The sequence below is a fragment of the Pelodiscus sinensis genome, chromosome 18, assembly GCF_049634645.1.
Source record: "Pelodiscus sinensis isolate JC-2024 chromosome 18, ASM4963464v1, whole genome shotgun sequence".
NCBI classification, from domain to species: Eukaryota; Metazoa; Chordata; order Testudines; family Trionychidae; genus Pelodiscus; species Pelodiscus sinensis.
In genome coordinates, this window is record NC_134728.1 from 18,699,147 (window position 1) to 18,713,403 (window position 14,257).

At 44.5% G+C, this 14,257-nt stretch overlaps 1 protein-coding gene across 4 annotated transcripts in view; it reads right to left on the reverse strand.

The window, feature by feature from the left end:
* Nucleotides 1-14,257, reverse strand: part of BCAS4 (breast carcinoma amplified sequence 4) — a 99,537-nt gene that overhangs the window by 55,127 nt on the left and 30,153 nt on the right. For all 4 annotated transcript variants that reach the window (XR_012896521.1, XM_075901200.1, XM_075901199.1 and 1 more), the window contains exon 4: nucleotides 12,409-12,543. Coding sequence is in view for 3 of the 4 variants with exons in the window: in XM_075901200.1 (XP_075757315.1) it covers nucleotides 12,409-12,543 (135 nt within the window). In the remaining variant the exon portion in view is untranslated. The remainder of the gene's footprint in view (nucleotides 1-12,408; nucleotides 12,544-14,257) is intronic.

The window sequence follows — 14,257 nt, forward strand, 5'->3', positions numbered from 1 at the left end:
GCCAGGAGGGAGGGTGCAGAGCAGGGATGGGTAATAATTTTTGATGAGGAGGCCACTAAGAATTTGGTAAGTGACTGAGGGCCACATTCTACCATTATCAATGGAGGAGGTGCAGGGATTTGGGATGGAGGTTGGGTGCAGAAGGGACCTTGGGATAAGGAATTGGGATGTGGGAGGAAATCACAGAATCATAGAACACTAGAACTAGTGACTCAGAGAGGTCATCGAATCCAGTCCCCTGCCCTCACGGCAGGATCCAGTACCATCTCTAGACCATCCCTGATAGACATCTATCTAACCTGCTCTTAAATATCTCCAGAGATGGAGATTCTACAACCTCCCTAGGCAACTTATTCCAGTGTTTAATCACCCTGACAGTTAGGAAGTTTTTTCTAATGTCCAACCTAAACCTCCCTTGCTGCAGTTTAAGCCCATTGCTTCTTGTCCTATCCTCAGAGGCCAAGGAAAACGATTTTTCTCCTTCCCCCTTGGGACACCCTTTTAGATACCTGAAGACTGCTATCATGTCCCCTCTCAGTCTTCTCCTTTCCAAACTAAACAAGCCCAATTCTTTCAGGGTTCCTTCATAGGTCATGTTCTCTAGACCTTTCATCATTCTTGTTTCTCTTCTCTGGATCTTCTCCAATTTCTCCACATCTTTCTTGAAATATGGCACCCAGAACTGGCCACAATATTCCAATGGAGGCCTAATCAACGCAGTGTGGAGCAGAAGAATGACTGCTCGTGTCTTGCTCACAAAGGGAGTTTGAGTGAAGGAGAGGATTGTGCTCTGGTGCTATGGAGTGAGTTGAGGAGGGGGTCCAGTCTTTGGGAAGGAAGTGTAACCACGGTGGATTGGGATGCAGGGTCTGGGAGGGGGTTGTGACCTGAGGTGGGGCATAGGAGGAGATGCAGAGTCTTGCAAGGTATATGGGGGCTGGAGCAGGAATGCAGAAGGTTTGGGTTACACGGGGTAGGGAGGCAGAGAGTTAGGGGAGGGTGGGGCTGGGATGCCACAGACAGACTCTGGCTGGGAGACCTTACCTGGCTCCCAGCCAGCAGCCCAGCAGGTTCCTTATCCAGGGTTCCTGCCTTCCAGCCCCTGTACATGCTCAGAGCAATTGCAGGAGCCATGTTTACTGCTCTGAACTGAACGCTGTGAGCCCCAGGGGATGAGGAAGTAGGGGCACTTTACATGCTGCCTGTCCTGCAAACTGGCAGCTGCTATTGGCCGGAAATGACCAATAGAAGCGACTGGTGGTGGGGGCAGCATGAGAAGCCTCCCCCCTTCGCTTGAGGCTCTCAGGATTCAGAAACACTCACGTGGCCCTGCAGCCAGCTTCACTGAGTACCGAGTGGGTGCAGGAGCAAGCTGGGCGCATGGGGTCTGAGAGGGAGCTGGGAATGAGGAGGTATGGGGGGGATGCTTACCTGGCTCCCCGCCCTGGTGGGTCCCAGGTATGGGCTCCCACTGGTCACAACTCCAGCCAACGAGAGCAGCAGGGAAAGCCCGTCATTACGCTGGTGTTCCCCCAGCGAGCTGGGCTGGAGGGAAGTGAGAAACCGCAGCGTGGAGCCACTTGTTCTGCCTCTCTCTTTTGAGCCGGTCTGGCAGCGGCGGGGCTTTCTTACACTCCCTCCCCTGGCGGGGAAAGCCTGTCATTATGCTGCTGTTCCCCTAGCTGACCTGGGCATAGATTTTTGAGTGACACAGGGCAAATCCCTTAATCTTTCTGTGTCCCAATTCCTCATCTGTAAAATTATGGATAACAACATTTCCTTTCTCTCACCTTTGGTCTCTCTGGTTTATTTACATTGTATGTTCTCTGGGGCAGGGACTATCCCTTACTAAGTGTTAATAAATAGAGCGTCTAGCAGAATAGGACCCCAATTTTCATAGAGTATTAATTAAATACAATTATTATTAATAGTAACAATCTAGACATATTTAAAGACATAGACTCAGTTCAAAAGTGAAATTTTTGTACCCATTCAGAGTTATTATGCAAACATAACAACTGGACAAGATGAAAAATATACCTGTGCAAATACATAATTTTGTATTCGCATCCGTAGATATCCACATCCATTAACCCGTGGATATAATGCAGATATTCATGGATTTGCAGGGCTCTAATTATAAATTCCCCAAGCCACTTTTCCCACAGTGGCATTTAGAAAAATCATTCTCTCTCTTAGGCATCAGAAATAAGTTGGTTAGCCCATCAGCCGAAGTAGATGAATGAAGACTAAAGCTTTGTCTACACTTCAAAGTTTAAAACACAGCCACAGCAGCACTGCAACATCAAACATTAAACTGAGTGGCCACAGTATGAGTGCTGGGAGAGAGTTCTCCCAGCACTCTATGTAAATCACCTCTGCGACAGAAGCAGCCTGGTGCACACAGGCACTTTATAGTGCTATTACTTGCTGTGATCAGGGGAGGGGAGAGAGGTTCATAATCCTGAGCCAGAAAGTTATATGTTGTATATTGGGGTTGTAGCTATAGATCGTGTTGTTACAGTAACTAAGGGTACGTCTAGACTACATGCCTCTGTCGCCAGAGGCATGTAGATTAGGCTACCAGACATAGGAAAATGAAGCGGCGGGATGAGGGATGAGGTTTACCTGAGTGGTCGACAAATACCTTTGATGTCGCCACCCGCGCGTCTAGACTATCGCGCTGAGCCGACAAACAGCTGATCGGCTGTTTGTTGGCTCAGTGCGGCAGCCATGTAAATTTAAATGAAGCGGCGATTATTTAAATCGCTGCTTCATTTTACAGTAAAACTCCGATGGTCCGGCATCTGACGGTCCGGCACTCCTGATGGTCTGGCACCATCAGGAACCCGGAAGTGCTCCAGGCAGCCGGACCATTGGAGCTGCTCTGCCCCCAGCTTCCCCGATTCAGCCGCTGCTAAAACTGACCAGCGCTGAATCCGGGAAGCAGGGGGCAGAACAGCTGGAGTGCTGCCGGGTAGGTCCAGTAGCGCTGCCCCTTGGGGCTGCGGGACCAACCCAGCAGCACCCCAGCTGTCCCGGATTCAGCCGCTGCTGAAATTGACCAGCGGCTGACTCCAGGAAGCCCGAGACAGAGCTGCTCTGCCCCCGCTTCCTGGAATCAGCCGCTGGTCAGTTTCAGCAGCAGCTGACTTGGGTACACCTGGGACAGAGCAGCTGGGGTGCTGCTGGGTTGGTCCCCGCAGCGCCGAAGTTTGGCGCTACCAGACCAACCCAGCAGCGCCCCAGCTGCTCTGTCCCAGGCGTCCCGATTCAGCCGCTGCTGAAACTGACCAGGGCTGACTCCAGGAAGCGGGGGCAGAGCAGCTCTGTCTCGGGCTTCCTGGAGTCAGCTGCTGATAAGTTTCAGCAGCAGCTGACTTGGGGACACCTGGGGCAGAGCAGCTGGGGTGCTGCTGGGTTGGTCCAGTAGCGCCGCTCCTCGGTGCTGTGGGACCAACCCAGCAGCCTTCCAGCTGCTCTGCCCCAGGCGTCCTGATTCAGCCGCTGCTGAAACTGACCAGGGCTGACTCCAGAAAGCCCGGGGCAGAGCAGCTCTGCCTCTGGCTTTCTGGAGTCAGCCACTGATCAGTATCAGCAGCGGCTGACTTGGGGACACCTGGGGCAGAGCAGCTGGGGTGCTGCTGGGTTGGTCCAGTAGTGCCGAGGAGCGGCGCTGCGGGATCAACCCGTCAGCACCACAGCTGCTCTGCCCCAGGCGTCCCCAAGAGCAGCTGGGGTGCTGACGGGTTGGTCTCGCTGCGCCAAGGGTCGGCGCTACCGGACCAACCCAGCAGCACCCCAGCTGCTCTGCTGCAGGCGCCCCCGATTCAGCCGCTGCTGAAACTGACCAGCAGCGGCTGAATCGGGGACTCCTGAGGCAGAGCCGGACTATCAGAAGGGAGGGCTATGAGGGGGTCTGGGGTAGCATCCCCCCACACCACCCCAGACCCCTCACAGCCCCCCCTTCTGATAGTCCGGCATATCTGATAATCCGGCACCCCCTGGGTCCTAAAGGTGCCGGATTATCAGAAGTTTACTGTACTATGTCGGGTAGCCTAATCTACATGCCTCTGGCGACAGAGGCATGTAGTCTAGACGTACCCTAAGTTAGGTCACTAGGGGTCAGGGTTGCCAGATACTTTCACAAAAAATACTGAACGTGGTAAGGAAAAAAAAATTGGATGAGAAAAAAAACGCACACACAAAAAAATGAGTCACTGCGCCTTTAAATCCCTCTGCTTCCTGCTCCAGATGAGGCAAGGGAGGAATGTCCCAAGCAGCCTTCTGTCCAAGAAAAACAGAAAATACTGGACATTTTATATGTCCAGTATTTTCTGTTTTTTTTACCGGACAGAGGCCGCAAATACCGGACTGTCCGGGCCAATACCGGACACCTGGTAACCCTACTAGGGGTCAGCCCAGCTTGTTTGGGCTGGTTCTAGTTAGTTCTGTGTTATGGAATAAATGGACACTTGCAACTGCTCAAGCTTTCTGTTTCCAGTGATTTCTTTCTAAACTGTGGCACTCCAAACGATATAACATTATAGTGCTGTAAAGTGCCAATGTAGACTTGGTCAAAGTTAATCAGCTGCTGTTCTAAAGATAACATTACAATTTTAATGGAAAGGGAACTGCCTATTTTATTCCTACTAAGTGTAATGAGAAAGTCTCAAAATTTATAGAAGGAAAGCATCATCAATAATTGTCATGCTCCTGACAACTGGCATAACTATACCTTTAATATTACTTGAAAGCTGTCATTTCAAAGAAAATGGAAGACATTCATATCTGTAAGGGACCGGCACTCACTGCTATAAAGTCCAATGCAATGAGGCTGTAAGCCAAGGCATGGAGTTATAAGTAAGTGAGAAGCAAGGAAATATAGGAAAGTTTCTTTCTATATATTTTAAGGGATACTTTTAACTCAAGTCATGCAAACACGTTTGCTGACAATGTTATTAACTTAACTGTATACTATGAAAGATAACTTGTAAAGGATTTTTAAATGAGCTTGTGCTTCTTTTACTTCTTTATGATGGACAATAAAATCCCGAAAGAAGGGTTTTTGGTTGTTTTTTTTTTAATACATTTCAGAAATATCGTGAATGCCAACAACCTTCTCAGGTTTTAATGGAGGATTTCTGGGATGTTCATGGAGAGCTCTTACACCCTAACTGAAGGACTGGCAGCCTCAGCTGTTTAACAAGAGCTTATATTTATCTAAAATGTTAGGCACTGGCATTTAATAGGTCTTAAAACAAACTATTATATTGAAAGAATTTTTAAAGTTACTTCTTAATATTTCAGGCTTTCTTCCTTTTCTGCATTTCTCTCAGATGCGGTGATTGATTGGCAGACAGACAGATAGATCAGACCAAGCTAATTTCACTTTCAAAAGGATAATTGGTTTCACTTTCAAATTCCCAATGCTGCAATAGTTGGATACAAGGGAGCATTTATTGGTTGTTGTTTTTTAAAGCAACTGTTTCCATGGCATTTAATAAAAAGTCATGGAAACCTTTTTATTTGTTTTATATCTTGCAGAAAACAGGGGATGTTGTGAAGGCCAAAAATAAAACTCGGTTCAAAAAAGAATTACATAAGTTCATGAAGGATACCTCCATCAGTGGCTAATTTGGCAAGTGGTCAGGGATGCAACCCCATGCTCTGGGTTCCCTAACCCTACAGCTGCTAGAAGCTGGGCCTGGGGATAGATCACTGAATAAACTGTTGTGTTTTCTTCACTTCTCCTGAAAGATCTAGCATTAACCTCTGCCGGAAGACAGTATACTGGGCTAGATGGATCACTCATCTGATGCACTATGGACATTCTTATGTTCTTAATTGCTTTACAAAACAAAAATTTCATGCTGCATCTGAACAGAAATTTCCCTTTAAAAAGGTTTGGTTTTTTAAAAAGTGGGTGATAAGGTAAAGCATCAAATGCAAATATTGCAGCGAATGGCTTTTTCCTTCCTTATGTACTTTCAAAACTACTTTTATCCTTGTTTCCACATATTGAATGCAGTTTTGGCTGTGAGAGAAGGGTATATTTTGTACCGAAGTTCTAGTGGCTATAGTGTGGTTTTGAATTCCCACAGTATTGCTCTGGCAGGCCAGATAACACTGGGATCACATGCTAGAGAAGGTTTTCAGTATTGCCAACTCCAAACATTCAAAAATATGAACCGCACGCCCACCCCAAAACTGGCTTGAAAACCAGAGATTTTAAAAAATAAGTGTTGGGTTCTTTATATTTTCCTACTGAGGTTTGGAGACCACAAAGGTAACAATTTTGTGCTTTTCTCTATAACCATGAAGTCTTGAAATGTACAGCTTTCATTTTAAAAAAAAGTAATTCTCCATAATCACAGGAATTCAGGAGCAAGGGCTTTTAGAAAACATCATATATCATGAGATCCTTGACAAAGTTGTGAAAGTTGGCAATGCTGAGTTTTGATCCACTGGAAAAAAGAAAAGGTATTGACCCTTTACAACCAGAATTCTAATATTTTCTATAACACAATTCTTCTCTCTCTCTTGGCTAGTGGAAGAACCCCATTCAGCCAAAGGCACGGGTGAAGTCTTTAGCTAAAAGGTATAAAATGAATCAGAAACCACCAGATTCTCCCTTGCAGAGCCAAAGCTCTGCTTTTCTTCTGCAGGTATATGAATTGCACAGGCGAAGGCATTTCTTTTGCTCCAATTTCCGAGAGAGCTCTTTTGGAGTGATATTATATAGTAGAATCTGTCATTTTTGTACACAACTGTCTGAAAAATATGTTCCACAGATTGGAGAACTATTGAGAATGTATAAGTAATTGACAGTTTAAAGAGGCGGGGGGGAAGGAGGAATGGAAAACACAAAGAGTACTGCTCAAATAAGAGTACTGCAAATGTTGGGAACGTTTTAACACTTTCTGAAATCACTAGTAAAACTATTTCCTACACTGTGTGAGAGAGAGAGATTGCACAGATACACCCATCGAATGTGGCAGAAGATTAAAAGAAAATGAAGCGAGTTTAGCTGAATTTTTTGACACAGACATTGGAGATACTATACGGTTATCTTCTCAGAAGAACTTGCACATATAGGACTGAAATTTAGAGTAATAAAACTCTCTGAAAGCTACAGAAGCCTGCACAGAACAACTGACCTCTGCTTTAGCAATTCTGAAAATTTCATGGGATTCCAATACTCCACACAAGTACTTAAGATCACAAGCAAATTGCTTCAGATTGTTTTGCTGAAGGATCATAAAGCAAAAGTAAAGAAGCAGCTTCTATATTCAGCCTGCTTGGAGGGAAGGGTTATAATAAACCCTGTAAACCAGTAACAAAAACTAGTATGCAGTCAAACACCTAAGGTTCCTAACTGTATGACCAGAGCTCGGTCCTCGAAGAGCTCTTCAGCTTATGGCAATAGAGATGCTCAACAGTTTATCAGGGCCAGAACATAACACCTGGAGAGTTCTGACATGCCATACAGGCAAGAACTCAGATGGCTCATTCTTCCCACCTATAAAGAACTTGGGTACAAATTCTTTTCTCTCAGCTGTTACTCTCATCCTCCAGATCCAAATCAAACACAGATCCCTGTTCCTGGAAAAGAAAGAGCATGTTGTGCTTAAGGAACTAGATTAAAACTCCAAAGATCTTGACTCTATCTATAGCTGTGCCTATATATTACTGGGAAAGTCACTTAAGCTCTCTATGCATCAGTTCTCAGCTTGTGAAACAAGGAAAGGAAGACTTCTCTGTTTGTCAATGGTGCTGAGACGATAAATTCACTGATATTCATAAAGGGCTCCAATAATATGGTGATGAGGACCATAAAATCCCTCTAAAAAGGGAGAGGAATTCACTACCTTCCACGCCTTAACAGAAGCTCTGTTCTACCACACCTACTAGCATCACCCCAGGCATGCCCTTGGAGTGCAAAAGCTTCAGAGGGGTAGCCGAATTAGTCTGTACAGCATAAACTTAAAAAACAACAAAAAGGCTGGTAGCACTTTAAAGACTAACAAAACAAGTAGATGGAGGTACGAGCTTTTGTGGGCACAGCAAGTTACACTGCAAAGTGCTAACAATAGCATGCACGAAATTAAGTAGTTCTGTCACATTTCTAGGGATAGCAGAATATGTAAGTCTCCATCTATTTCCTGCCTGGCCCTGGCCTTGGCCCTTTCCTCTCCAACAAGCCCTGACCTGTTCCTAACATGAGAAGAGAACAGTATCAGTGCTAGGGATATGAATGTTTAACCGATTAACTGGTGGGGGCTGGAGCAGTTGCCCATCTGCTGCAGGCTAAGGGGCTGCTCCAGCCCTGCAGGGGGCCCACTGAGGACAGGAGCTGCCAGGCACCCCGAAAGCAGGGCTACTCCAGACTAGCCAGTTCAGCTCCTGCCTCCGGCAGGTGGACCACTACAGCCCAGCAATTAGGCAACTCCAACCGGCTGGATCTGCCCCACTTCTTGAATACCCAGAAAACAGAGCCATGAAACTAACCATTCACTGCCTCAAATGCAGATCCAATGATGCAAAAGGCAAACATCTTAACAAGTTGAAACAAAATACAGGACTATGTAGCACTTTAAAGACTAACAAGATGGTTTATTAGGTGATGAGCTTTCGTGGGCCAGACCCACTTCCTCAGATCAAATAGTGGAAGAAAATTGTCACAACCATATATACCAAAGGATACAATTAAAAAGAATGAACACATATGAAAAGGACAAATCAAATTCCAGAACAGAAGGGGGATGGGGAGGGAGAGAAGGTAAATGTCTGTGAGCTAATGATATTAGAGGTGATAATTGGGGAAGCTATCTTTGTAATAGGTAAGATAATTAGATTCTTTATTCAGACCCAGGTGTAAAGTGTCGAATTTAAGCATGAATAACAGTTCAGAGGATTCTCTTTCAAGTGAAGTCTCAAAAGGCTTTTGAAGCAGGATGCAGATAATTAAGTCGTTGAGACAATGTCCTTTCCAGTTGAAATGGCAAGAAACTGTTTTTTCTTGACAATTTTCTTCTACAATTTGATCTGAGGAAATGGGTCTGGCCCACGAAAGCTCATCACCTAATAAACCATCTTGTTAGTCTTTAAAGTGCTACATAGTCCTGTATTTTGTTTCAGCTACACCAGACTAACACGGCTACATTTGTATCATCTTAACAAGTTGTTGTGCAATGAATAGTACCAGTCCTGGATGGAAGAGCCTAAACTAACAGTTTGAATGTTACTGTTACCACAGCTGCACCTTGGAATCTAACAGCAAAGAGAGAGAGAATGAGATTTTCCTTATACTTAACAGTGTGTATATTTAATTTAAAAGCAGGGAAACAATAGATGGAATGCACTGTCTATTCCAGCAAAGAGAAAGAGGAAAAGCCTGATTTTTGTTTAGAGAAATGTAGCATGTGCAACCCTTCTCTATTCCTTCCTGGGTCAGAGTAAGTCTGGGCAACCTGCTATTTCAGAACCTGTCAAACATGTTAAACTTGCCTGTGACATTCATCCACACTGCAGGAACCCACAAATAGAGCCTGGCTTCCACCTTTCCTATCTTTGAAAATCTTATCACAGGGCTCAGCCACTGTTGTGCCTTGGCTGCTGGAAGATTCAAGACTCACTCAGTTGAAGGAGTGGTGGTAATCCCAGATCACGCACATTTGTCTTTCAGTGGCAACAGGCCCCAGCATAGAGAACTGCTAAATGTGTCAAGTTGTTGCAATGGGCTCTTCTAGAATGGCAGAGAGGAAGCGATGGCAGTGATATGGGGAGCAGCAAACATGCAGGAAGAAGGAAGTGGCAAGTTGGAGCTTTGGGTTTCCGACAGGGATTGAACTGGCATACTCTGAAATTCCCACTTGAGACACCAAAACAAGACTTCATTGGCAGAACATCTTCATAGTGAGATGATCCCTATCCTTTCCTGCATGTTACAATCAAAGTGATTTAGTTTATGAAGACATGCAAATACTTGACGTTGGGGTTCAGTGTGTTATTCAAAGCTGACTGCAAACTCAAGCAGCTATCGTTACATCAGGTTCAAAACATGAAGTGAGTGTAAGTCTTCTTTGCAACCACAAGCATGAAGGACTTTTCATTTAGCGTATGTTTTCACTTATTTAAATAAGTGCCCAGAAAAAAGAACAAGTTTGCCATGACGTGACCCAGTTTGACTTCTGGATGTAGAAAGAGAGAACCTCAATGTTGTGTTAAGCATCCCAGCTATGTATATTTTGCTGAATGTTCGTGTTTCCCCATTGTAAGAGACTGTTGCTTATAACTTTACCAAATTTTAACCATTTGGACTGAAATCTTCCTCAAGCTGGTCCTCTGTGCCAGGCTGATTTATTTATTTTTAAATAGCAGAAATAATTCAGCCATTTCAGCAAATTAAATCAGGCCAAAAACATTGCTTTGCCCATGTTAAAAAATGCTCAGAACCATTGCGTAGAGAAGCCCTTGCAGCTCCATAGTTTGGAGGTGAGATTTGAAATCATGCTGGTGTCAGAGATGTGCCTTTTATTGTTTCTACAAGAAACTGATCCATAATCCTCTGCACAATCACAGTTGATTCTCTGCTGATCATGTGTCGTTAGAGTTTGGCAGCTATGTTTTCTGCAGATTCCACCTATAGTCAGCATGCTCTGTTCCCTGAGAGCTTCTATGCGCTGACCAGACTGCATATATGCCATTCCTACAATGCGACTGGGCATGCTCCATCCCAGCGTGGCAGAGACTAAGCAGGATTTTCCCTGCAACTTCAGGTGGGCTGCTGTGGCACTGAAAACAGAAACCGTAAGGCAGATTGTCCCTCTTGTGCTCTCAATGCTGCCCTGGCTGACAGATAAGCAGCAGAGAGAAGGAGGAGGAAACACCCTTTCAGCTAGGGTCACAAAATGGACTAGGAGGAAAGGTAGAGCGAGCAGATTATTACAAGGAGCCTGATGAAGGAAGAGTGGGAAACAGAGAATACCAGAACAGCCTGACAAGGAAACTGGGTGCTGGGAGGGAGGGAACCAGGACAGGGAGTGACAGCACATGTGAGGCATGGAAGGACAGATCAAACAAAGAGCCAGAGAGGATAGAGATGAAGATTAGAACTAACTGGGCAAGGAGACTGATACAGAGCGAGGGGAAGAAGACTGGGAGCTAGAGCCGGAATTGGACAATAAGCTGGGGGAGAAGGATGAAGACAGGGACCAGTTAAAAGTACTATCTGGAGTACTGCATCCAATTCTGGTTCCCCATTACAGAAAGGATGTAGATACATTGGAGAGGGTTCAGCGGACGGCAACAATTAGGGTTAGCACACGACCTATGAGGAGAGACCGAGGGATTTGGACTTGTTTAGTCTGCAGAAGAGAAGAGTGAGGAGGGATTTGAGAACAGCCTTTAACTACTTGAAGGGAGATTCCAAAGAGGATGGAGTGAAGCTGTTCTCAGAAGTGACAGTTAGCAAAACAAGGAGCAATGGTCTCAAGTTGCAAGGTGGAGGTCCAGGTTGGATATTAGGAAAAACTTTTTTTACTAGGCGGGTGGTGAAGGAATGGGTTACCTAGGGAGGTGGTAGAATCTCCATCCCTAGAAGTTTTTACGTCCTGGCTGGACACAGCCCTGGCTGGGATGATTTAGTTGGGATTGGTCCTGCTTTAGGCAGGGGGTTGGAGTTGATGGCCTCCTGAGGTCTCTTCCAACCATATGATTCTGTGATTCTGAAGGAGAAGGATTGGGATGAGGAGCTGGAGGGGGAAGAGGAAAAGAGAGAAGCGAGACAGCACTAGCACAGAGACAGGTGTCGAGGGGAGAAGAAAAGAGGGATAGAAGGCATTAGGTATAGGGGGAAGAGTATCTGTGCCCACTATAGCACAATTCCTTCCAGAGCCTGGAAAGGAAACCCAGATTCCCGAGTCTCAACATTCTTCTATTGTCAACAAATATCACCGAAACTGCCCCCTGGCAAAGAGCACATGCCTCATCCTACTCTTGTGCAGATGCACAGAGGATGACAAATCTATGGACAGGATGAAATTCCAACACAAGGTGCTTTCATCCTAAGATGACACATAGATTTTACAAGCTAGATATATGTATGCACACACACAAGGGAACAGTTCCATTCAGCCTTCATCAAATGCGAGCATCTCTCAGATTTAACACAAAAACTATATAACCCACTTTCAGGACTTTGTAGCTACTCAATTTCACTACAAGAAATAATAATTCTTTTATTTTGCATTGGTTAGTTATAATCAATTATCCAGTGTAGTATTTACAACACTTTCAACAAATATCAAACCTACTGTCTAGGCCATGCTGGTGTTGGGATGGTAGAGGGAAGAGTATTTTTGCATAACTTTCCCCATAAGCTATAACCAGCTTTCAAATACTCACGTTTTTAAAAGAAGGTATAGTCACAGACTGAAGTATTCTGCGAACAGCATGAGACACTGAGCTGTGGTCCCTCTCCACTTGAAGCACTTGTTCTTCTAGGAAAGAGACATGGCGTCCAACCATTTTAACAAATGCCTGTGGGAGGGGACAAAAATATCCAATGAAAATTATTAGCAGCTGCTTACTTGTTTTCAATACTATTATAGCTACTGTTCCAGAGTCAAATAAACTGCTTCAACAAGATAACAGAATGCACTATTACTAATCGGAGTATAAAAAGGGATGTATTTTCAAACATGGATTCTAATTTTCCACCTATATGCAGTAAAATGAGTGATTACTCATGGGGCAAATGATTCAGCACTATTTTTTTCCAATATGCTTCAAATGCACAGTTTTGCTCCTCATTTGCACACAGACTAGATGAGTCACTTGCATACTGGCTGAAAATCTGACCATAGACATCCAACTATACTATCTACTGGCACCTGCAAACTGGATGGTTAGAAGACTAAACTCTTGCATTTATAATTAGTTATGGATAGAAAACTGCAGAGGCAAAATAATTATTATTAATCTTAGTGATTGGACAAGGATCTCTGAACTTCTGGCTATGACATCCTCTAATTTTTTGTGGAATCCTGTTGTAAGAAGTGATGGGCACAGAAGGGTTCTAGGTGAAAGATCACTACATCTGGATCCATAAAACAGTGAAATACCAAATCCATCTCATGCAGAGAAACAAAGTTTCCATATAGCAAGGACAGAATGAGTCCTACTAGACCCAGGGTGTCCAACCAGTTCTGAAGCTAATAGCCAGTATAATGGCAACTGCTATCGCAAAACAGCCACACTCAACTAGTCCAATAGCCACATTGTTTGAGCCAATTAGCCATACTCAACCAGCCAAATTGCCACATGAGGTTAGTGGCAAGTGTGTTGGACACCACGGTACTAGACATCCAAAAATGCCAAGTCAGGGCAGTCAAGAAAAAAATAGTTCCCACCGAATATAGCATTTCTCTTTACCTGCAGCTGAGTGACACTCAAAGGTGTGAAATTTTTTTCTCTCTTTGTAAATATCAAATAAAATAATACATCAATTCCCATATGATCCTTTCAGCTGAATGCCCCCACTGGTAAGCACAAGCTTCAGACCAACATTAGAACTGGCTTTTTTGGGGGGGGGGGGGGGGAACCCTGATCCATGTAGCCAAATGATCACAACATACTGACCACTAATATCCAAATTCCACTGTAATACTCTCCCACATACACATAAAATGCTATAAGGTAAAGTTAAAACGACTGTCTTAATTGTAAGATCTCTGTAGCACACTTAGTTTCCTTCTCTTGAGAATCCATTTTATATTTTGCTGAATCAAGGCTCTGAAGAGTAGCTCTAGTCTGAAAATAAATCTCACACAAATCACACCTTCTTTCTTATTCAACAAATAGTATGTGTATTCTAAGTTGGAGCTGCTCAGTTTAGTGGCAAAAGTGAAGTTTTTGTCTATTTTTTTACTCCTGTTAGTCTTGCAGAGCTACAGGAGAAAGAGATGGAGTCCTCTCCCTGCTTGTATATAACCACAGAATTATCAATTCAGTTCCTGCTACACCTTGGCTATGTCTACACTTGCACGATCTTGCGCCAGAGCTATGCAAATGAGGCTAAGCATGGAATATTGTCGAGCCTCATTTGCATATCTAATGAGCTGCCATTTTTGTGGAAGAGGCTCTTGCGCAAGAAGGAGTTGTCTACATTGCCCTTTCTTGTGCAAGAAAAACCCTCTTGCGCAATGCCGCTACACTGATTATTTTCAGAAAAAACGGCATTGCGCAAGACGGT